General features: G+C 38.1%; 1 protein-coding gene across 1 annotated transcript in view; it reads right to left on the bottom strand.

Moving 5' to 3' along the window:
* ANO4 (anoctamin 4) overlaps nucleotides 1–24,381 on the bottom strand; it is a 102,168-nt gene extending 77,787 nt beyond the window's left edge. The window contains exons 1-4 of the mRNA XM_041409747.1: nucleotides 24,252–24,381; nucleotides 24,001–24,111; nucleotides 18,428–18,564; nucleotides 13,251–13,409 (exon numbers count right to left, since the gene is read on the bottom strand). Of these exons, the coding sequence (XP_041265681.1) occupies nucleotides 13,251–13,409; nucleotides 18,428–18,564; nucleotides 24,001–24,111; nucleotides 24,252–24,381 (537 nt within the window). The remainder of the gene's footprint in view (nucleotides 1–13,250; nucleotides 13,410–18,427; nucleotides 18,565–24,000; nucleotides 24,112–24,251) is intronic.
* Nucleotides 24,382–26,058: the final 1,677 nt, after the last annotated feature.

The raw sequence follows: 26,058 nt of genomic DNA, 5'->3' as shown, positions 1-26,058 counted from the left end.
GGGCAAGAAATAACTGGATTAAATTGTAGCGAAGGAGGTTTAGGTCAGATCCTATCGAACACCAGACAAGAATTTTGAGGACTTGGCATGTGGGGCTGTAAGGAATATAGGAGTGGCTGAGAGTGCTTAGCCTGGGATAAAAGGAGAAGCCCTATATTATGCTCTCATGTAGATATTACTGTAATAAATCCTGTAAAGAAGGCAGAAATGGTTCTTTACTTAAACTCTTTGTGCACATCCACACACACATATTTTGCTTTTACCATGCTAAAATCAATAAAGAGCTATTTGATAAAAAACATAGAGGACTCAGGCAAAAGTGGTATTAAAAGCACAAGTTTCTTCAAGCACATCCAATATCCTTCAGAGTTTCAACAGTATCTGTGTGCTCCACTTACTGTGGAATATGTTATTATTTTACTTAAAATTGCTTTCTGAGATCTTCATTTTTATAGTCTTCAAGATCAAAATTTAGCTGTTAAGGGCACCAGCGACAAATCTTTCCTTTGTTAGAGGTATACACTTAAAACAACTCAATCTACAAGAGGCTAGGAACTCAAGAGTGACACAATGAAAGAGATCAGTGCTTTTGGATGTTGGTAATAGTTTGTTGACAGTGCTCCAGGACTTTCTGTGGAGTTACAGTGTTTGTCAGCAGTTTAGAGAGGTGCATATGCACTGTTTAGTAGACACAAATTCTAGGTATTCAAGAAAACCTGATACACACTCGTGTTCCCATTTTACTTTTAGGAGTTTTAGGAACTGATTGTGATAATCTCTGAAGACAGGATAAGGAATGTAAGTGTGAGTAATCTGTTCATGTCCAAGTACATCCTGATAAGACCTGAAGCCAACTGTGGCTTCTACATCCCAGGCTGTTGAACTAATTTTATTTTTTAGTAGTCAAATGACACAAAATTCTGGTCCAGAGACCCTGATTGCAAAGGCTTCTGTTAGATAATTTCTGCATCAAGATTCTAGTCATGAGTTTAAGAAATGATTCTTTCTTTTGTGTGACATATTATCCAATGGAAAACATCCTTCACGCTCTACAAGTAATTTGCAAAATTAATTAAGAAGATAGCATATAAAAGCTTTGCTAGTGAGGCATGTTTAGTCCTTTATGGACATTCCAGTGACCAGCTGTGATGCCATGTAAGAGAGAACAGTATTTTGTTGCAACACCAAACGGAATAAGTTTTATGAAAATGGAGCAAATTGGACAAGGTTTCTAAACATTTGTCAGGAAACAGGTAAAAATTTTCACTTTAATTTATTTTTAAAAAATGTCCATACAAAACAGCATGTTTTGTATTTCACTGGATTATATCTGTTTTCTCTTTTGTAAAGATAGCCTTTTTAACATCTAGTACAGCATTTTCATATCAGGTTTTTAATACTAAATCTGTTTAAATGAAATATTTTCCCATATTCAAAATGTTTCGCTTTCCTCAGCTAAAACTCTTTGCAGAATCTAATCTATTCTAGTGATTATTAATTGCTTGCCTATCTCTTTTGCTGCAGTCTGTTAAGACTTTCTCCATAAATACAAAACAATTGTTTCAAGATGTTAAGGGCTTGCATTGTATTTCCAAAGAGATTTCACAGTCACATTTTTATAGTGGGAGCTATACAATGAGAAGGGGGCTTTTCTTATATATCTGCCATGATTTAATGTGGATATGCCTCTGCATTTTGATTCTAGTGTCCTTTTATGTTTTCTCACCACCATTCTAAATTCCCAACTTTCCCAAAACTCTGAAGTGCTCACCTTTCCCAAACAATTTTTATGTTGTGCCTTTTGGCTGGAATAATTTGAATAACAATTCATATCTCCTACTACATTAGTAGGAGACATGAATTGTGCTTCCTTTCATAAGACAGACGGAAATCCAGCCCAAGATGGAAATGTAAATCGGCATGGCAAGCAGTCATCAATTCCCAGTCAAAACATCAAAGAACAAAAAATGTCAAATAACAGAAAAAACTGCAGTAACATTAATCCATTCCATAGCTTGGGGGTTTTAGAATGGAAATTTTCAGTTGTCACACAATTCCATTAGTTGCATACTTTACATTATAGCAGTACTGAGGATGATTTTCCAGTCCACAGATCTATTAATGTAAATCTATAGATACTACTTGGACAGTGGGCAAAAAAAATGGCTTAGCTTGAGTAGTTTATAGATATGGTATGTGACAGGTGTCTGATCCAGTTTTCCCTGCTGGATACTGATATTTGTATCAAAACACTGGCACTATCATATCTCTAAGGCCACCGGTCCTGAGAGATTCCCTGAAGGCTTTCTCACAAGGAGCAGACACCACAGGTGTGATTCAGGGCAACTAAGTTTAGATGTCTGCAATGGAGAGGAACAGGCACATTCAAGGTATAATGAATTTGTTCTATTTTCCTCAAAATTAGATGAACTGATGCACATAAGGGCTTGTTCCTGCCTACCTAGTCAGATTATGTACATTGTCAACAGCGACACTCAATACGTTGGGTTTTTTTTTTTCTCCTAGGGCTCTGCAGTAAAACCACCTTATTTTCCCTGAACTCCTGTTCCTCACCACCCACATCAACTTCTGCAGTAACAGAGACACATTAATTCCTACAACTGCACCTTCATGGGTGCCTCTAGTGCTCTGCTCAGCTGTCTGGGACACATCACAGCAGCAGCATTTGATTCAGAATATTTTACAAGGACTTGGCTGCCATCCAGTTCCCCCATTCCACCCTATTCATTCTTCCTGCAGAGAAGACATAGGTAAATGCAGATCTTTAAATAACAAAGCCTCCCATCAGTGTCCTCTGTACTTTAAAAGTTCTCTTGAATTTGGTCAGTACTTTCTGTATTCCATTACTTGAATCCTTCTCTCCTGTGAACTTCTGAAGCTAATGATGATAAAATCCATAAATTTGCACAAGAACATTGACCTGGAATGTTCTAAAAATCACAGCATCTATTCTCTCAACTGCTGTTTCAGGACATTTGTTTAATCCAATCTAGTCTCAGAAAGTCACAGTTTCCAATAGCGATAGCGCTCACAGCACAACTTCAAGAACTCTGGTGATGAAGGGCCAGGCTGTTTTCTATAGAAAACCTACAGAATTCTACATAAAAAAACCATGACCATCCATGGCTTTTTAGACCATGATCTAGCATTGGTGATGAAGCTGACCTTCAGACACTCCTTCCCACCAGCGCTCTGGAGCTTCTCCAGATTCCTCAGAAAATCAGGTCACAGAATAGATGATGAACTTATAAGGCACAAAAAGGTGCAGAAATCCAAATACAAAAAGACAAATTTCTTGAGGAGAAGAACATGAAGTTTGTGTATTGCAAGACAAAGTATCATGGTTTCCAGATGTACACGTCTCCATTTTGTTCTTCGCCTATCTACATTTTCACTGTGGAGGGTTTATTCTTTCTGAAAGGTTTCAAAGTTTAAAAAGGTGTAAGGGATGGTTTTTAGACAAAAAAAAAAAAAAAAGGGAAAGATTAACGTTCTTATATTTTGAGAAATTTGAGTCAATCTTGTTATAAATGGAAAGGTCTATTTGAGTCTATTAACAAAAACAAATTATAACTAAAAGAGTAGTAAGTGGAGTACCATGAAGAGCTCCAAGAGGAAACAAAAGGGTTTTCACACTGTTTTGTCTAAAATGTACTCTTAGAGATTCTTTCAAGAGATTTCAGATAACAAAATAAAAGACAATTTGTGCACAGAAGAGAGTTTTGTAAACCAGATAAGACTTTAAAAAGGAGGACATGGCTGACAGAACTTACAGTTAGTATGGTTATGTCAGAAGCATTTTTGCCTTAGGTCAGGCTTTTTTAAACTTTATTTACAACACTACTTCATTACCACTCAAGCAGCAAGAAACAAATTTGTAAATATGCAGTGGATAATTCTGCATTTCATTTGGGCCCAGAAACCCATAAACTAAAAGGTCTTTTTCAAAAAAGCTGAGCCCTGATGTAATTAGTTCTATTTTGTTCTGTTCCCACAACTGAGATACAGTTAATCCAAGGCACAGAGCACCAATGCTCCACTTGCTCCATCACTGGCTTAACCCTTATGACAAAGAAAATCAGACAATGAGAGGGTCTGGAGTCCTTGTGCCAAGAGCAGTGAGAGAGAGAACTGCCCCTCCCAGGTTCATGCTTCCCTCTTGGCACTACTTTCAGGGGGGCAGCCCCACACCACCTCAGGCTTTAGGGGAAGATGCAAATGTCCCCGAGATGAATCATTGCTCTTTGCTTTAGATGCATAATGCTGTAAATACTGTGCTGTCTTCTCAAAACAAGTTCAACACCAAAATCATTAACATAAAATGAGAACACAAAGCCAATTGCTGGGTTTCTATATAGTCTGTCTTTCTGCTCCCTAGAGACAACTTAAGATTTACTTATTAAGCCATTGCTGTAAGGGAGTGTTGCAGCAAACCAGTCATGCCACCTTTGGGCAATGAGAACTCTCACTGTGCATTAAGTGATTGTAGCCTTGTGCATTATGCTTATTCCTGATGCTGTTGGCAGGTGAAACAACAGCCCCTTGAAAATAATTGCAGTGTAAGACCAGCTATTGTAAAGGGAAAGGTGACTTTTGACATATAGGGGACAACTCATACATAACCCTGATAATTTTTTCTTAATCTTTTCCCTGTCTGGTTTTTTCCTTCAAAAGATTTTTGATGTTCTGATTTGTGGATGTTGATGATAGTAAATTCTTTGACAAGAAATTTTATCTGTTCCTGAAAGAAGTATGTCAGGGGCTTTTAAATTCCTATTCAGTTATCTATGTATTTTCTGTATTACCTCCCTATTCCTTCAAAGAGCCATATTTTTTTTTTGAAAAGTAGATCGAGTTTTCAGCAACATTTGCTTAGTCTACTAGTTTTACAATGCCCTGTTAAAGGCTGGCACTTGCCAACTCAGAAACATATTCATTTATGGGCTCCCTCAGATAATCAAGAAATTTGTCTTTAAGAACTGCATTCTGAAATTTGAATTCAGACCCTATCTATCCAGTCTTTCATTTATGTCCTCATTTTTTTTTTAAATTGCCATTGTGCTGTACAGTGGACATAGCATCTGAAATCTAAAACTTTTCCCTCAGAAGTTCAAGCAGCTGGAAACTTCTCCACTGTTTAGTGACTGTGATTTTTTGGTACAGAATACTCCCTGGGAAAGGACATTGTTCTGCTTGTACCAACACATATTTCTGTAAAACATTTCTGAAAAGAGACTCTTTTTGCTATGTGAATTAGATAATAAGACAGTCTGACTTCCATTTGCTCTGTCTGAATTGGGATGAAATGAATAGCCCAACGTTTAAAACTAAATAGCTGGAAGCACTTTTGTATGTAATGCTTGTGGTAAGGTTTGCATTTCAGTTTGGTTCCCTTTTTGCAGGCATAATTTATGTCGTGTTGATGTCCCTGTCCCTGATTTGTGGATGCAACCAGACACAGTGCTTAAAACACTAAATAACAAGCTGCACCTGCTTATAATATTAGTTATGCTGCTCATGAAAATACAGAGCCTGCAGGCTGCACAATTTGTACTGTAAGTTCATTAGCTGTAGATATTTACATATGGAATAATAGGATCAGAAAAGTGAGACACTGAAACAACTTACTAGAGTCCATGAAAGCTACGGAATTTTTGACACTGGTCACAGTAGTGGAATAACAATGAATTACACCTGTGGTGGGTTGACCCTGGCTGCATGCCAGGTACCCACTAAAGGCACTCCATCACTCTCTCTTTTATCAGGACAGGGGAGAAAATGGAAGAGGAAGCTCATGGGTCTAGATAAGGACAAAGATAAATCACCCACCTGTTACTATCATGGGCCAAACAGACTCCACTTGGAGAAATTAGTTTAACATATTATCAATCAAATTATCAATAGGATAATGAGAAATAAAACCAAACCTTAAAACACTTTTCCCCAGCCCTTTTTCCAGGCTCAGCTTCACCCCAGCTTTTCTCTACCTCCTCCAAGACAGTGGTATGTAAGGACAGGGAATGGGGGCTACGGTCAGGTCATTACACTGCTCCTTCCTCCTCAGGAGGAGAACTCTTCCCTTGATCCAGTGTGGGGTCCCTTCCACAGGAGACAGTGCTCCACTGACTTTTGAACGTGGGTCCTTCCTACAAGCTTCAGTTCTTCACAAACATCTCCAGCACGTGTCTCTTTCATGGGATGGAGTCAGTCAGGAAGAGATTGTTCCAGGGTGGGTCTCTTCCATGGGGTCACAAGTCCTACCAACAAATCTGCTCCAGCATGGCCTCTTCTCTCTAGGATGCCACAGGTCCTGCCAGGAGCCTGCTCCAGTGAGGACTTCCCACAGGCTCACAGCCTCCTTTGAGCATCCACCTGCTCCAGTGTGGGGTTCTCCACAGGTTACAGGTGGATATGTGCTCTCCTGTGGGCCTCCATGGCTGCAGGGGCAAAGGTGCCTCACCATGGTCTGCACCGTGGGCTGCAGGGGAATCTCAGCCCCAGCAGCTAGAGCACCTCCTCCCCTTCCTTCTTCACTGACCTTGGTGTCTGCAGAGTTCCTCGTACATATTCTCATTCCTCTCTTCTGGGTGCTGGTCTGCAGCAGGCTTTTTCCTGTTTTTAAATACTTTATCACAGAGGGGCTACCGTTGTTGATGGGCTCAGTCTTGGTCAACAGTGAGCTCATCTTGGAGCTGTGTCGAAGAGACTCTGACAGATGTGAGGGGAACTTCTAACAACTTCTCACAGAAGCCATCCCTCTAGCTCCACTTACCACCAAAACCTTGCCATGCAAACCCAATACAAGGTTTCATCTTCCCCAAAGATCAAGAAAGCCTAGTTTTGTCCAAATGCCAGTTTGGCCTAAAGGAACCCTGTTATCCGTAGGTGATATCCTGCATGTTTCTTGACCTACCATGCATGCACAGTAGGGATAATCACCACTCTCACTGTTGTCCCAGTGCTTCCTATTACATATCTCACATGGGCATGCTCATAGCTATATTTCTCTCTGTCAAAAAGCTCAGAGGACAGCTGACATAATTTCAGTGGTGGAAGCTTTCCCTAGCCACCCTTTTCTCTAGTGGATGGGTGCTTTTGGTACATGCAGAGTAAGCTCAACATGGCTTTTTTTATGAGCACAGAATAAAAACTATCAGTCAGGAAAAGATTTTCCAGCTGACCTGCAGCTTGCTCCTGGCTACCACACAAACTCTCCTGGCAAGTTGTAAAAAGGCAGTTGACCATAGACTAAGCACTCTGGTTTAAACTGTATGTCTGGTTGATTAAATTACATCTAAAACCTACAATAAATTACAAAAAAGTTATTGTTCTTTCAATAACTGGATAAGCTGAAGTCATAACTGAAAAATAAACTTGGAATCAACTATAAAGGCACTGAGATTTTATTGTGTGTGGCTCAGAGAACAAAATTACACAAGCTACATTTATAAAATGCTTTTTCTAACTCAGATCTGCAAGTACCACTTGGAGTCTGGAAGTCAGCTCAATTCTTTTCTACCCATGAATCACAATCAGAAAAAAACCATTTATGTAACAGGAATCTCATGAACAATTGCACTGATGACGCACAAACCAGAAAAAAAGCAGATCAGTCTCTCAACTGTTTTGGTTCTGCAGTGCTAACAACAACAACAACAACAACAACAACAACAACAATAAGGAGTAGATGTAATTTTTTCCAGAAAGTTGATAGTATTTCATTAAGTTCAGAAGCAATAGCTGTTGATTATAATGCCTCTTTCACATCATCACTCTCTGAACACAGTTAGTGCTCAGAAGTTTCAGTCTTTGAAGTTCTTAGCTTTTTCTTGTTCTTTATTTGTAAGTTTTAGCTCACTTTGACATGGTCATAGGTCTATTTTCCTTTTGCACTCAGGGATGTGCTAAAAGTCACTGCGATACTCTGTGTGCTCTTTCTGTCATCTGTAATTTCTCTCAACATTCATCATCTTGAAAGCAGGCTCCAACTTGCTGCTAAATATAAGTATCTTACTGAATACATGTTTCTAGCTTCTTATGTCCTACCTCGTTAGCACAAAGTTATAGCTACATTAAAAGAAACTGCTTTACACAACTATTACTAGCTCTTCAGGAACCTATCTACTTCTGCTTGCAAACTTGACAAGTCATGAAATAATAGTATTCTGTAATTATATTGCATCAACTACTGAAAAATATTTCAAAAAATAACTTCTAGGGTCATGTTAACATAACTTAAGACTCAGAGTATACCCACTAGTAGATATTTGTTCATACTACACAACTAAAGCTTATACCGTGCTTTTCTTGTTTGTCCTTTTGCATTTTCCCCAGAGAACACCTATTATGTATTTCTACTGCCTATTGTATACACCAGCTGTGGTTTTGCTGCCAGATGTTGCACCAGAAATGTCAGCTGCTGCTTGAGGCAGGGAGCGAATGCAATTAGAGGTGCCCTGGTGACAGCTTGGCACTTATGGTGGTGAAGTTTAACTTTCTAATCAGGCATGTAGCACAAAAACCCACACAACTTGGGAGTCTTCTGAAAACTGGACTAGCACTACACTGACATCATTTATCAGGGAGATGCAAAGATCAATGTGCTGGCAGAAATCCAAATTGTTTGGCTGTTACTTGTAAAATATCTGAAGCTACTTTCTGAAGGACATTCTGCATGGAGTAGCTGTGAGGAGTCCAGCTTTCCAGGGCAGTAAGGAATGCTATGGGTTTAAATTAGTTAATTGCTTTTATATTGAGACATTTGTTACCGTAAATATACAAAATAAATAAAATAAAAGACCTGAATACTATTTTCACTACTCATGTGGTTAGTTCCCATTTACTACTCTTCTATCACTCACTTTCTACTTGTCTGTCAATTGCTTTTTCAAGTAAACTGCATGAAATCAACTTATAATCTATAAATTAAAAACTTTGAACACAATCATTAAGCATAATGTATTAAGTCAATTTAGTAGTAGAAATACTCTGTATGACATAGTTTGGTATAGTCATGAGAAGTAGAAAAGCCAAAAAAATCATGCCATGTTCAAACTAAATGTAGTCTGTTCCTAGGGCTACATGATCAGATCCTAACCCAACATCAGGTTCATTTTGGATAGACTGTTCTTAGTCAAATGCAAATTACTTTATATTTTTTTCTCTTATATAAATTACTCATGCAAGTGTGGTCTGTGTTTGTTCATCCAGCATAAATTTCTCACCTCTATCCTGCATTTGCATTACTTTACAGTGCAGTTTAAAAAGTTTGCAAGTGAATGAGTAATATAAGTTTGCTGCTGCATGTTGGCTATCTCCCTGCATGACCTATTATGATAGTATAGTTTAAAATATCTTACTGAAATATTTCTGTGGTGCTCTATTTGTGTTCCAGAACTGTGTAGATACTCTTGACAGCAACTGAGTTCTACCTGGTCATTTGGGACAGGTAAACAGTAATTCATGCTGCAGGTATAATTTGGGAGAAGGGTACTTCTCCAGATTTTGGCTAAGAGGTTAAATTTATAAATACTTGTTCTTGTGATAAGTATCATGGGCTCAAAGTAATTCTGACTCTTCATTCTCTCTTGAAAACGCAGGTTTTCCAGAAATTGCTGGGCCATAGGGATGAGCATTTAATTTGGAATAACAGACGCTATCTATATTTTCTCTTCACATAAATCTGATCACAGGTAATTCTCTTCTGCATGTCAGTGGGTTGATCTAAGTCTCAGGTTTATCTTGTATTAAGATAAATTTGAAACATACCACCAGAATGTGGACAGCAGCACCCTGTTAACCTTTTGCCCACCAGCTCTGGAAGGGATGAGTCTCATGTGATATTCACAGATGGCATCAGTGCCTACAAACTTACAGTGTGATTGGTACCTCATCTCCCAGAAGTACATGCTGCACTTGGAGACTGTCCTCTCCATTTTCCCCACACAAAAGTCTTTTTCAAGGAGTATTGGAAAATGAGAGCAGTAGGGTCATTGAGGATCCCAGAGCCAGGATATCATAGTCACTTATCTCACTTGTGAGACATCTCACTTGTGAGACATTGGAAAAATAGAATAAATCAACAAAGGAAATGTTTCACCTGGCTGAAAAGAAAATACAGTCTCTTTTCCAGGAATTACCTACAGTTTTGATTACCTTGTTTGAACATCTCTGCATGTGATCACATGTGTTGGATGCGGTCTGGAAGTGCCTGGCTGTGACAGGGTCAACACACTCATGCTATCCAGAATCAATAGACACAGAAAAGCAAGGGAAAGTATCATAGAATGACTTGTGCTGTACCACTGAATTAGCATTCACTCTTAGAGTGTTGTTTTCAATTTAAAATCTTTACTATTTAATTTTATTTTTCCAATTTTTAATTTTTTTCACTGTTTAAAAATGTTCTATTACTATTTTTTCTCCATGCCTTTTTTTTTTTTTTTTGTTAAAATTTTCATTATTTTAATTATCTGTTCTTTGGTCTGGGATCCCCTCATTCTTTATTACTGTATGTACTGAGCACCAAATCTGGCTTTCAAGGCAGAGTGATGTGGTACAGTTGAAGACTGTGAGTGTGAATTTGTTGGGGAATAGCTGCAAAATATTATCACCTTTTTCTAGAGTCAGAAACATATATCTGTTCAGACCTTTCTCAGTTACATGATCTTGACATTGTGCCTGAAGTTATTTCAGCTGTTGTGAATTCGTTTCAGATTCACTTTCTCATTTCATGCTGCAAAGTGAACACTGCTCCCCACACTCACCACTTCCTGGGAATTTCTCTGTGCTGTACTTGTCAGGGAGCCACTGCAGTGCACTTCTCCCTCCCTGCAGTGAGGCATATTGAAATTGCAGTGTGGATAGCTCTGTAAGTTTTCCTCTCTGCCAATGGTTTCATGTTAAAAGGACAGGGCTAACACAATCGAACACCAAGGTATGAACAGCCGGTAGCCAAAGGAGAATGGACCAACAACCACAAAAAATTCACAGGAGGAAAAAAACTTATTTCAGTCCAACAGTTGCTACCTATTGCCTCTGAATATGTTCTGTGGCCAAAGCAATAGGCAGTTTTCTCGTTTCATCTGGGAGCAAACTTTTTTTCAGTGGAAGCAGTATATTGCATGTGAACAACTTTAAAAAAATCCTGCAGTTATAATTTTCCAGAATTAACACTCAAAATGATGTGTAGTCTCAAAAATAGGAGAAGTAAAAATAAAGAGAAATAATTTAAACACTAGGTGATCGCTCAGCTAAGTTTAAAGCTAAGTGTTATGCGGCACTGTTAATCTCTGGGGATGGGGGAGGGAGTGTACTAAGAATGTACTTATTTCCTTCAGGATTATAATTTAATTTAGAAACTAATGTGATCACAAAATGTACATGCTAGAGTTTAGTTTTAGGTCAGAGTTACATGTTAAAAAAGATTGCTACCTTTGATTTTAAAAACATTAGCCTGAGTCACGAAGCACAACCTCATTTTGATCATTCTGTGTTCAGAAAATATACAATTACTGATGCTGGCAAGAAGTCACACCAAGGGCAAATGAGATTAGTAAGAAATAAAACTGCATGTCACTAGCAAAATAAAAACTGAAATGAATAATCAAATTGGCAGATCATTCACGCAGCCTAGGCAGCAAAATCCAAATAAATGGTCTTGAAAGCCAAAAAAAACCCTCTATAGCAAGCATTTAAATCATCAATTTGAAAAAATTTTCAGCACAGAATGTTGCAATAAGTTTCATAATACTTAAAATATAAAGTGATTTCATAGCTTTCACTGCTGACCTTAGCACAGTAATAAATCTGCAAAAACCACAAAGTAGGAAAAATGTATTTGAAACCATTGCACATATGTTTTAATAGGGAGGATTCCTCCTCCATTTGTTTTCTACACTGTCCAAATTTTAGAGACTTTGTCAGCATCTCTTCTGGTGGAAGCAGGTCAGAATTCTAGGATGTAAAGGTGAATAGCTGCAGCAACACTCCCATGTTCTTGAATGTTGGGTTACAACTCCTATAGGCAGTAGCACTTGTAGAGGAAACGTAATAATGAACAATCTCAGCCATTGAAAACATCTGTCAATTACTGCATCACTGAAGATTATGATTTCCAGCTTACTTGAAAGAATAGCTTAGGGTAACTTTCAGTGTAACCAGTAAAATGCTCTTAATACACTTACATACACCAATACCCATGTTCAATCAAAAACATTTTAAAAAACGAAAAATTCTCATTTTTCTGTAAAGGCTTCCCTTTTTTCCCTCCCCAGTGTTCTCCAAAGAACTCTATATGTCAAGTACACAGACAGAATCTTTACACATCTACCAAGAATTCAGTGAAAGAAAGGGAGACAATGTGTAACACCTACATAATTGATCAAAGCCTATATCTGTTTCCATCACTGGCAGCATGACAATGCATATTAGCATGAGTGTGAGTCCGCCAGGCACAAATAAAGCTAAACAATACCTGTTCTGGATGGAAGTGAGGCTTAAGCCCTGCTTAAGCACATTATCAAAGTTTGAGGAAGTTCATAGGCTTGGCAAAAGAGATATGGTCTCTTTAAACCTTGCTGCTGCTACCTAACATATCAATGCATTTTAGACACTTTGCATTAATTTATACACTCTTGTCCATAAAAGATCTACTGATTTAGGACATTATGTTGGAAATAATGTAGATATAAATGATTCATATGTACTGCCCAATTATTTCAGTGCTTAGGGTTAAGACAGAAGGAGAAACTTTAAGCTGTTTTCAAACTACTAAAATACTTCTCACGTTGCTTTGCCTAAGCTGACAGATAAAGGAAGGCAGAGATCTAGTTAGGTCTCTGGAGAGAGTACCAGGAGCCTCAGCAAAGAGTGGAGCACGAAGCTAGAAGAAAAATTAGGTGCAGAAATATGGATTGCACTCAGTAGAATTCAGGCCGTTCAAACCCAGCACTTGTTTTTTGTATTGCACAGCACAACAGATGAAATTTTGTGGCCTACTTGTGCATAAGGTTGAAAAAGATGACTGTAATGGCCTGTTTTGGCCTTCAATCCCTGTGTCTGATTTTGCTTTAGGCTACACTTTTGCACTCCTCTGGCCTATATTTAGGCATGCTTAAAAGCATTTTTCTACTGCTACAGCAGAGTGAAGAGTTTCAGAGTAAACAAATCATATCCCCAGATTCTATATAGCTTCAATATTAATGTTTTTTTTAAGGAATATCTCTTACTTCTTTTTCCATTTGAAGTCCTTCTGCTCTGATATTTCTCTCAAATACTTCTCTCTTCTCTGTCTGTGGATTAGATTTTCTATACACAAGGATGTAGTCAATCCGACATTTCCCATCTCTAAAATACAGTCCATTGGTTTTGTTCTTATCAGGTACTTCCTGCAAAGAGAAAAACAAGCAATTCAGTAATGTTAATTTGTCATGATAATTGCTGTATTGCTGTTTGCATCATTGGTTTTCAGTAATACTCAACAAGATGTTCAAGTTTTAGGCCCTTCGTATCGTGCTTTTGACTTCATCTGGGAGGAAGATGAAGACCCCTACTTAAGGGGATCTTAAAGGGCATCAGGGGGTCTTAGGAAAATGCTTGGACATATGGGGATGGGATAGAAGAGAATAGAAAACACAAGCAAACCTCCCTCCCTCACCACTCTCCATAAGGTTAGGAATAATTTCTTACTAATAAAATAGAGCAGAGAATAATGTTACTGAAGTGTGAATTTAAAATTAAGAACTTCATATGTCTGAGTGTCTTTGTACATGTGAAAAGAGTGAACATTAACATTATCATTATATTTTACTGTAGTGAGAAACACTAAAACCTGGCACGGATATTTTCATTACTTTGCCCCATAGGATGCAGACAACAACATGAAGGTTCTGTACTGACCTCGCCATACGTCATCAAACTAACTACTGAATATTCCTTGCTTAAGGAACAGCTGAGGATGAATTTATTTGGATTTGTTTGGAAAGAATTACTGGTGTTAGGTGTGGCAACACACAAAATCATTAAAAGCAATAAATAGTGTCTCTTTCCTTTATTAAAAAAAAAAAAAAGGCTGTTTAAATGTTTGGTCTGAGAGAAAAACTCAACTTGATTTCACTGTTAATAAGAGGATGAACAGGTCATTCTCCTGAGATGTAAAAGACCAAACTGATGGTCTTTTTCCAGTAAGTCATAAGATGAAATTCTCTACAGAACCTTCTCACAATTTAACACTACTTCTACATTATACAAGTTCTGCCCAGGGTTTAAGCTTTCACTTTCAACCCAGTTGAAATTGCATGGCAGTTTGCAATGGTTGGAGCCTTTCATACAGGAAATGTACACTGTGAAGGATACATGGGACAAACAGCACTCCCTCTGAGCAGTATAAAGGGCAAGGACCTTCAGGAACCTCAAGATCAGTCCAGCTCTAAGCTGAAGGGGAGATTAAGCTAATTTACTTCTCTTTCACCAAAACTCACTCTGCTATTCCTGTCAAAAACAGTCCTGCCCTATAATATACAATCAAGTCTCTGAAATAAAAAGAATATTTTGACTTTCACGTCTGGGGGAAGAAGGGAATTTTCAAAATACTTTCTCCATAAGAGAATTGCTTCTGAATTTAAATTACAAACACTATAATAGGAAAAATTATTTTTAGAGGAAACGCCCTCAAAACAATTTTCCCATTCAAAGAGTTTAGTATAAGTTATCTTTCTGATTCTCAGCAGGCATTTTGATTAAATAGAAAAACCAATGAAAGTATCCCAAATGTCGCATCCCCTTGGTACATCCAGTTCCCTAAAGGAAGAAGGAAATTTTTCTAGCATTCCTTCATTATAGTGTCTAACTCCTGACACAACTTAGGGCAGGCTTAATACAGTGGAACAGTTCTTAGAGCCCAAAAAGAAGGCAAGAAAAAAGATTTAATCTCTAAGGAAAAAACAGTAGCAAACTATTTATATCTATACTGCATATCATGCTGATAAATGATATTATCAAGACATGAGAAGTATTTTTCATAGAACATTAAATGTGAAAACAGCTCAGGAGGCACATTTTATCCTTTTACATTAAAAATCTCTGTCAAGAAGACATAAAAAAAGCCCCAACAGCCCAAAGGGTGTTTAAGGTTATTTAAATAACGGAAGGGTGTAGCAGGAGGTTTAGAGGCTGTGGGTCATCTTGGTGGTCCTGTTGTGATTTCTAACCCTCCTGGCAAGCCTCTTGTTCAGTAGTTAGTCAATATGTGTTTTGAGTGTAATAGGAAAGGAGCTGTAGAGCAAAACACTCCATGCTGAGGATCTGCTCTGTGTGCTCTGTAGGCTTAAGAGCTCACTTTGGGCCCACTGTAATCTGGTCCAAAGGACTTGCTCGATTTACATCCATAAGGAATACAGGTTTAAAATCCAGCACTGCTCTGGACCACCAAAAAAATCATGGGTAGGGGCAATTGAGAGATCCACTTCAAATGCACACTCCTCATCTGAACTCAGACCCATTCTGAGAGTACCATAAGGAATGTGTCCATCTCTACATGCAGGAGTGACTCCACTGGAAAAATTGATCTGCCCCTTCCCATGCTTCTTTCTCTGAAGAAAATTGGCTTGCCCTGCACTGACTCATCAGTGAATGCAGAACCTTATATTAAAGAGTACCTGCGAGATTCAGCCAAGGTATTTGGCTTGTTGGACTTCTTCCACTACAAATATGACTGCCAGGGACAATTACTTGTCTTGGACTTGTGAAACACTACCAGCTACAATATTGTAATTTTTCACTCAGAAAGGCAGCTTGGACACCCTTATCTGTACTTGAAGATCCTTTTCATTTTAGGAGCACTGTATGTCAAAGCCAGGTTGATAAACCCTATTAGACTATTACAGCCTCTGGGAAGGAACACTTTCTCTGGCTTTCTGTTACAGACTCTAAGACAACTTTATAGATTGAATCTAGACTTGCAAGAACTCTTGAGGATCTAACAAGATACAGAGACAGCAAGAGCTGGTTCAGCAGTGTCAGCTGCAGGACTTCTGCAAGATCCAGGTATTACAGGCTTATGCTATGCCAGACATAAGTTTGTCCTACCTTCCTCCAGATATTACACCTCCCTTACCTGTGTTACAACATCAAAATCAGTTTTCCTAAACTGATGAAGAAAAAATATATAGCACTAGATCTGAATATATAGCACTAGAACCTGCTGGTTTTTGGTGAAAAAGTGGTGTAGTCACATATGTCAAACCTCCATTCTTTCATCTAAAAAGGGATCCTGGAAGAAAATAGAACAGTGAAGACTTCACTCTAACAAGAAGCTCAGCATTTCTGTCTATCTTTATGGCTGTACTTATATGTGTTGCATAATTTGCACTTGTTTTCCAAGGAATACAGTAGTTTTTATATTCTCATGTGCTCAGCTGGGAGCCATCAGCATTCAGACGTGACTCATATACATGAATATGCTAGGAGAGCTTTAGGCCAAAGGGCTTAACCAAACATATCCATACAAACCAAACAACATCTGAACAATATATCTTTTCCTTCTAGAGTTCAGCAGGGACCAAGTATGTCGCCCTGACTTTGTAAGACTTTGTTAAGCCTTCTGATGTTTACATTCTTTCAACAAACTTTCTCACACACAGTGAGAAAGTTTGTTGAAATAACCTATGTTTTACATTCTTTCATGGAGGTGGAGAGAACTGATGGACCCTTGGTCTGTCCAGTGGCATTGGAGAGGTGGCACTGTCCCCCTCCAATCCACTGTCACCTTTGGAAAACTATAAATGTTGGAGTCAGAAAATAAAAAAGCTTCTTCTTTTTTGTTCCCCTCGAGAGCAGCAGTGTCTGTGTCATCATTTCGTGCCTTATCACAACACCAAGTACTTTGAAACTCTTTTTGGTAGACTGCAGCATCCCTTAAGTCCCATTAAGACTTCCAATTTTAAACTTTTTTTCCACCATCTAATACCTATATGTGACCTACATTGCTATTTTCCTCAGCCATAATTACAAAAAGACCCCTTAAATCTTCTTATATTCCTCAAAGGTTTTCCCTTTTCCTTTAAGAAAACAAAAAAGAACACATCTAAGAGAAAAAAGAGGTTTTGAGATATTGTTCTTTCAATATTATTACATTAACAGCAGCATGTCCTTGTGATCATTTTATGTTATTTTTTCCTCTTTAACTTGCAAAAATCATGAGCCTTTCATGTTCCTTTTTGTTAAAGACCATATGGTACATGGTCCCAAAATTTCAACTCGAGACTATCATGTCAGATTAGCCTATTATGGTGCAAGCAGGCAAAGAGAGTCCTTTGTACATTGTATGGGAAGGTAAGGAAGGGCTATGATTAAAGAAGATGAAATTGTGAGCAAGGTCAAACATATTCAGGGTGCCCTGAATTTTGTTGCTTTAATTATCTGTCTAAACATTCTAGGAGTGCAGCTCTCTATGGGCTGAATTTCTAGAACAAAGAAAATCTCTATCTCTCTCCTCAGCAGTGTTACACAAAAGAATTTGCACCACAAAACCCTCTATCTCCTGAAAAAAATAATCTCTAATTGCCTCTTCTAAACTCTATCAAAACTAGTAAACAAAAGAGGGTCAGAGCAGGGCCCTCAGCAATGTCCTGTGGTTTTCCACTCTTTTTTAATTACTAGTGTGGTCTCTGCTACTTCTGATCTGTTCCAGTAAGCCCTCTGCCAAAAATTCCTCTGGCACAACTTGCAGGTGTCATCAGACCAGTCCAGTAGGTAGCCTAGATGTAGCTCCATTCCTGAGGTGGAGGAAAGGAGAGAAGTCCCTGATCTCCTCACTTGCTGAGGAAACAATCCTAACATCCACGGGTGTCAGGGCAGTGGGAGGCAAAATTAAAGGACATATTGTTCCTTTCTTCACAAAAGACACAGGAAGAAATTAAGACACAGATTTTCATCATGGGTTCATGACACTTTGCCTGGTTTAGGACAGATTTTAAAAGAGACTAAATTCTGAATATTTCCTCCCTGATGTGTTCTCTGAATCACCATTAGGCACCATCAGGTGGTAATTTTTCTTCATTGGAAAGGAATGTGTCTCACCCAATGCTTCTCATGGGAGTCGTAGATAAATCCTCTCCACACTCTTTCCCCTTAAAGGATAAATATAGGGGAAACTTTTCCAGCATTTTCTAAAGCATTGAAGCCTTAGATTTATATAGATTTTTCACAGAGGGTGTATGAAATCAAAACTTTTGAATTTGAGATATTTTATATTTCAGCATTATAATCTTAGAATGGAAAACCAATTCTCATGGGAAACATTAGACACCATTTGATGAGAGAGAATGAGATTTTAAATCAAAATACATTTATTACATCTTTATAATGGGCATGAATAAATATTGTATTAATAATTCTGTGTCCTTACCTCTCCCACAACTTCCAACCTGCTGGCATCATCAGAAGTACTGGTCAAGTTACCATGGTGAAGCAGGGAATCATCATCTTTGGAAGGGCTGTTCACACCTTCTAACTCATCAAAAAAAATGTTGACATCCTTAGCTACTAAAAAACAAAAATAAAAATATACTTTCAAATCACTACTGAACCAATGAAGACAGCAAGTATAACCCAACAATAATTACACTTTTTATTTCTGGTATAAGAATATACCGTGTCAATTTTAAAATCTGATGAGCATTGTTGGAATGCTTTCTTCTTCAACGAGCCACATAAAGATTTAGGACACCACAGCCCCTCTCTGATGAAAAATAAATAATCTGCTCTCACAATAAAACAGACATTAGCTATCTTCTCAGCTTCTTTTGGGGCAAATGGCTTAAATGACTACCTTCTGGATTAGTATTTTCTCTGAAAGTTTCTTAGGAGGCAGAATTTTAACCTACTATACAAAGTATGAAGTTCAAAGTTGTACAGACCCATGGGGCAGCCAGAGGCAGAAAGCCTTAAATAAATACTGTTTCTTGAAAGGCATCGAGTAAACAAACCTGGGCAGATATTTCTCTTTTCACAGTTTGGCATGTTTTCATGCATATAAATCTGACACTTTCAGATCCACCTACCACACACCCCTCAGTCTTGCATCAAGCAATCACTTACATCTACAGATTTAAGCTGTGGTAAATTAACCCTGATAAAAAGTACAGATATGAAGCTCTGGAGTGACTGCCAGATGGGAGGAGCAGGACAGGCAGGTTCACTTTGCACTCCATGCACTACAGGTCTGAGGAAAAACATGATGAAGAGATGTGTGCCAGGAGAAGAGAAATGCCTTAGCTGAGGACCATGCTTCAGCTGTGGATGGACTCAGCTGTGGATGGACTCAGCTCTCCAATCTCATGCCTCATAGGCAAAATCCAGAACTATGAAAGTAGAGCTATAACTGTTAGAAGGGACCCCCAAAGGTCCTAGCTACTGAGCCTCTTCCACTGACTACAGTGGGAGCAAATATTTAATAGTCTTGACAGAAATTAGTCTAACCCTCTATCCTTATTCACATCTCTTGCAAGTTTGACTGACTTTTGGAATCATTCTTCTTTTGTGCAATAAACTCCTGTTGCTTTTGCTTGTCATCAGCTCCCCTAATTTAGTGACAAGCAATTGTAATTCCTGTTGGTGAGAATCTATAGTAACATCCAAAATGCTCTAATTGCTGGCAGCATCTTAGTTCCATTTCTAGCTACTGGCTGCAGGTGTAAAAATCCATTCCCCCACTGTGGAGAGACTGGATAGCTGCCAGAAATTAACAGCCACTAACTGCTCCCAGTGTTCATGAGCATTTTGTGACCTCCTTTACACAATTCCCTTCTTCAGGGGTCATAGCCCAGTTTCAGAATCCTTTTAAAAAATCACTGATAATATTAAGTCCCCAGTCTCTGCAGGTGGCCTATATTTCATGCTCACAAGCAGGAGAGCTTTATCCATAATATTAATACTTAAAACAGACATACAATGCAATTTAAATATACTACTTTTTCCCTGTCAATAATGAGCATGGGGAAAAGTTTCCTCCCTTTTTGTACATGTCTTTTAGAGCATCTAAAGTCTATTATTACATCTGTAGGTAATAAAAAAAGAAAACCCTATCAAAATATTGAAGAATCCTTCTTCTTCATTTTCATGCATAAAATAGGGATAAGGTTAATGAAAGACATTGTATTCTTAACTACAAGAGTTTTGTTTGGAAAACTACTAAAAGTTTCAGAAACAACAGAGAAGTCCTCATGTCAAAATTAAACCACTCTAAATAGTAGGGTAATTTGCTAACCTAAGCAGCATAGTTTGTAAAAGAGATTCTGAGTTTCTGGTGTTGTTTAGTTATATCTGATGAGAGCCTGCAGCTCCTCAGTGTCACTGTGGCTGCCTCCAACTTGTCCTAGGGGAAACTACAGAGGCTTCACAGGAGGCTTAAAAGGCAACAAAGAAATTCCAATTTGTCGCACATGCAGCAGTAATATTACAGATTTTTTCCCCCATCTTCATTCATTCCAGTCCACAAAAATAATACTAGAGATGTTTATAAAAGAGAGGTGAACTGCCACAACAAAGCACAGAACAGCCTAACCTGATGTCCTTCATTGTCCCTACTCTTTCAAAAGTCAAGACTAGAAACATTCCACCCTATCAGATAACAATGTGGATGTAGATAATGACCAGATTTTGCACACATGTTCATGTGAGAAGAATAAATCTCTGTATTCAACAGAAAGAGCAACTGAAACAGAAAACATTTTGAAATGCTTGAATTTCACTGAATTTAAACCCATCAGTGCCTCCATGACAGTGACATGTGAATATGTATAGGGTTACAACCTTAGTACAATCTCAAAACAACTGTGGAAAAAGCCTCTCCCAAAAAATTAAATAGTGAAGCTTTCTGAAGATTATTCAAGATACATTTATCTGTTGTAGACAGCATCAATAAAAGCTGTAAAAATGAAAGTTTTACCTGTTCGCTATACTCAAGGGAACTTAAACTGTCTTTGTTCTGACATTAAGACTGCTTTGGTTTAAAAGATGAGGCCTCTGGGATATGCGAATTGCTGCTTCTTGAAGTGATGGTAATGCTTTGGGTTGCAAAATTCATAGTTTTTAAGTGAATGTTTTAAGATACAGAACTTGAGTGTAAGATAGCGAATGTGTCAGTAGCCTTGAAACACTGAATTACTGGATTATTCTGAGGATTTATGAGGAGCCAAAAAAAAAAAAAATTTGGTTTCAAGATCATTTTAAAATACAATCCATCCCAGCAGTGAAGAAGTCGTGGAAGCAACTCTCATGTGGTTAGTGAAATTAGCTACCCGGGCTTGTCCAGATTGCCTGCATTGGAAAATTGTTTATATCAGAGATACACAGATAACTGGCATGTTGGTTGGTCACTACCGAAAATATGGGCCCCCAGCATTTGCTGAGAAAATTTTTCTACCCCAAGTCTCATTAAATTCTTAAAAATAAATTAATAAAATACTGTCCTACAAAACCAAATAGACAATTTATGTAGCAATTCCTGTTCGCTTTATATTAGTAATGGTGACTGTACTTCCAACATAACTCTCCTGCTGCTTGTAGGTATCTCAGCCCTTCCACTCCAATGGACTCAACACCTCATGGCCAATGTTGCTAAAAGGATGATCAGGGTTCCATCTTTCTCGTCCCCTTCAGACCCTGATGTGCATATACTCACTAATGTCCTTAATAGAATGATATATAATGGCTTTGTTATATACATAAATATTATTTGGGAGACAGACTGGTGCTACTGTACAGTCATGTATTTTTAAGCAGTGAAATTTAATAGGAATACAGGGCAGCACATGCATTGCTACAGGAGATATTAAAAATTCTCCCTCTGGTTTTAGATCAGCTTAAATATGCAAACTCTTTTCTCCCCATCATGTTCTGTTTTGCAGAAAAAAACAAAATCGAAATTACTTGATAACTTAAAATCCCTTGAAGAATAAAAGGGGGAAAAAAGTGGCTATACAAATAGTTTTATCCCAGATAAAGTAGAACTACAATTCTGCAAATTGGATGCTGATAAATTCTGAGCAGGTGGCCACACACTATCTCAGTGGGTCCACAAGTCACATCAGATCAAGATGCTGATATAAGGTAGGACGCAAAAACAAGATAACTCCTTTAACTTTCTGAAGGTGGATGCTGAAATTGAAGTGCCTAAAAATAAGAACTTTCATTAAAAAATGGGACCTGACCGTGTTATTGTGTGAAAAGATGGAAACATGCTCAGAGATCATGCTTCTGTTTGCTGTCATTTTATTAGCAGAAGTCCCACCAAACCAACAAATATACTCTCACTTTGGATAATGCTAACTGAAGATCAATATTCTAAGCTTATCTTAGCAAGAAAAAATTATTTGGTTTCTAAAAGCATCATTAGTCTCTTTCAAATTATCATTCAATGCTAAAAAGTGGAAATAAAAGTATCATTGACTGTTCAGAGCAACTACCCTAGAAGGAATATTTAGACATGTTTATCCCAATTAAATGATATTTGCAACAGACTGCAGGTGACAACACTCCCCTGGACACACAACAAGCCTCTGCAACGTGGATTGTACAGAATTCCTTCTGTCTGTGATGAAGGAGATGTAGCTAAAGGACATGGAGGTTAACTTCCCAACAGCACCTGTGTCTGGTCTGGATAAAGGAAAAACACTCTCTCCAAGGCTGTAAAAACTGCATCCTTCTCAAATGGATTGTGAATAATCCATAAATCAAAATGTTAATTCTTGAAACACCCCCAGATTCAATTGCTTATCCCTGTTTAGCCGTCTTGTCTATTCACCTCTGAAAGACTCTGCAGAGCCTTTTCAGCTTCTGCAGTCTGCATCCCGACTACCCCCAGGCTGAAATCTGGGCTGTGCTGGTGTGCAGAAGGGAGAAGACAAAACTTCACATTAAGATTTCTGATGGGAAAAGCTTTTTAAATCAGAAAACATGGAATTCATCCTGAACCTGTTGCTTAAGTAATAAGGTGAATAAATTTCAAATTATTACCCCCATCATCATACTAACCTGTGCATTTTCCTTCCACCCCCAAACTAGTACCACCACTAAACAGTCTGACTCTACCACTGGCTGGTTCCTTATTCATGTAGCAAAAATCAGGCAGAGTCTGGGTTTTTACACATTCTTATTCATCCTTTATCACTCTAAAATGTAAGCTGCTGTTTTTCACCCTAGAAAACTGCTATACCAAACACCCAGTTTAAAATCAAACTGGAAAATAAGGAAGCCAGGAAGCCCTTGCATTTTGACTGTTAGCCTACATAAGAATTTCAAACTATTATGAAATATTCTCTCTGAAATTCCAGATTTTATTGGATTCCAGATTTGCATCAGTTTTGGGTAGGGGGGGTGTCTTCCACAGTTATTAAAAAGAGTAGCTCTACTTCTATCACAAGTGCTGAGATCATTCTGCAGTTGGACTTAAGAAGTGTGAACCAAATTAATTCTTAGTCCACAGCCCATTACAAATAAAAAGAGATAATTTTGTGCAGCATCTAAGACACGCGGACCTTCACTTGTTGTGACAATCTCATGACTCTCCCAAAAAATACCAGCTACAGACACGTGAATACAGCCCAAAACTTTGGAAGAACTGGAACTTCAAATCCCAACTGCAGCATTTTAATAATATTATTAGTTCACACAGCTGCTCAGGAGTGCAAAGCATTGAATAGGCTACCAGGAATCTTACTATTTCTGATTATGTCTGCATAGAAAATATATAGTGCTGGAATCCTTTGGCACACAGCAATTCAAATCTTACTATGACTTCTCTGATAGAAAAAAATTTCTTACTAGCATTCAATAATCCATTGAACTTCCTGAGAGATTTTAATAATAGATACTTATCATTCAGTTCATCACTTTGTGTCTGCCTTCAGTTATAATTTCAATACATCTCAATTGAATCTTCTACTGTAAACACAATTTTGTATCCAAGGAAGAACTTACTTTCTTGTATTGCATTAAGAATTTCTGAAAAGTCCACATCTGTCTTCTGTATGTCTGGTTTTATCCATATTTGCGTTTCCAGCTGGTTAACCTGCAAATCCTCTCTTCCTTCTGAAGAAATTGAAGAGATTGATGGGGTTTGTGACAGTGCAGTAGAAAATCCAGCCAAGGGGCTTCAGGTGAGGAAACATACATATTGAATGAAGGTATTTCCATTTTTTCTCCTTAGCAGAACTAAATTTTCTTCAAACCAAGGAGCTTCAGACAGAACATGGACTGATTTAAAGCTAAATAGAATGAAGCAACAACATTCTCTGCTATCAGTAATGATGCAGAGTCTCCACTGGCAAGTCTCTCATTCAGGTGACCATATGCTGCCATGCCATGAGCATCACCTCACTATACCATCTACAAAACTAACTGCTGAATGTGATAACAAACAAGAGATGTTGTTGCAAATGACACAGGAACAAACAGACTAAAATAAAACACGCACACAAAGTAAGTTGCAAGACAGAAAACAACCATTAGGACAAAAAGAGCATGGACAGAGCATTTCAGATGCAGGGCACCGTAAGATCTCATATGCCAACCTGATGGCGTGACATGGTCTAGGAAGAAGCCCATCACTGGAGTTCATTTCATATGGATTCACATTGGTATGTAATGGTTGCTGTTTAAAAGCATTGCAGAAAAAAACTTATTCTGGCAGGTCATAGTTTCAAACCTATTTACGCACAAAAATAGACACAAGATTTGCCCATTTCAATGCTCTTTCAACATGAGCAAAGAAAGCAGAAAGTTTTGAAAACAGATAAAGGTGTCTGCATATCAAGAGCAGACACAAAATGGGCAAAAATGCAAGATGCTGGCTACAGGGTACTTGGATACAGACCAAGAGAAAGAGGGAACTACTGGGAATACCTCTGGTTTTTGAAGAATAGCAGGAAAACCTTTCACAAAGGCATCTGTTAGATATGATGTTCTTGAGTACCTAAAGCATGAAGTCAGCAGAGACCTTCAGTGATCAGGGAGATATCTAGGAAAGGTATTCATCACAAAAAGGCTGAGGTGGAAGAACAAATCTTCAGGTCATTTAGATTATTGTGCTTCACTAGAAGCTATCACTCATGCTTTGGAAAGAAGCATTTTCCTTTCATCTACAGCCTGCCTATAGCAAGCTGCTCTTATTGTGAATTCTGGGCTAGCCCATTGTATTTTCCCCTTCTCCTTGCCAAATTACTATGTCACTACTGCCTTGATGGGAGCAACAAATAATATACGTAGGCCCAAAATTACTCAAAAGTGTTTAAAGGTCCTTCTTCACTTTTTGGAAGTATAGATCTCAAAATGGGTGCACTTCGACCAGCTTCATCCTTTATTATTCTTCAGTGTTAAAATATTATAAATTCAAATTGTCTCGTGCTTTCTTCAGTGTATTATTTTGTTCCACAGCAAAGATTTGCTATTAACATCAGAGACAATTCTCCTTGTAGATTCCTGCAAAGTGATCTGTCATAGCAGCTGCAGGAGTCAGCATTTAACAATGTATAACAAAGAGAATTTCTTAAGTGAGACAAGTGATTATTCATACAATAGCAGCCTAAGGAAATCTGCAGATGACCTCAGAGATGAGAGGCTAAGATTTGCTCCAAAAGAGATTTCTAAAGCCTAAGAAAAAATTCTCCAGCTGCTGAAAAATACATACAAACAATATGATGGAAATAGAAAAGTAATCAATGGACAACAATTCAGTTAAGCAGCTTTGCAAATTATATCATTCAGTTTCTTCTTAAATACTCAGCTACTACTTTTAACATATACCATTTCATACTTGCATCCTCACATTCAACAGCCTTTGTTCTTCATTTCAACCCTAGTCAGAACAAATTAATGACAATATCGACAAATATAAAATACCCTTTGTTCCTTCAAGCCCTCCATCCTTGTTCCTCAGAAGAGATGAAGGCAGCAGGATCCCTGCAGCACTCCAGCAGATCTGAATTAATTGGGCCAGGGAGAAAGGAAGTGGCAGTCAGCTATGGAGGTCCCAAAGTA

This window comes from Onychostruthus taczanowskii, unplaced genomic scaffold (genome assembly GCF_017590055.1).
Source record: "Onychostruthus taczanowskii isolate IOZ18803 unplaced genomic scaffold, ASM1759005v1 scaffold31, whole genome shotgun sequence".
Classification (NCBI taxonomy): Eukaryota; Metazoa; Chordata; class Aves; order Passeriformes; family Passeridae; genus Onychostruthus; species Onychostruthus taczanowskii.
This window is presented reverse-complemented; position numbering and strand designations above follow the sequence as displayed.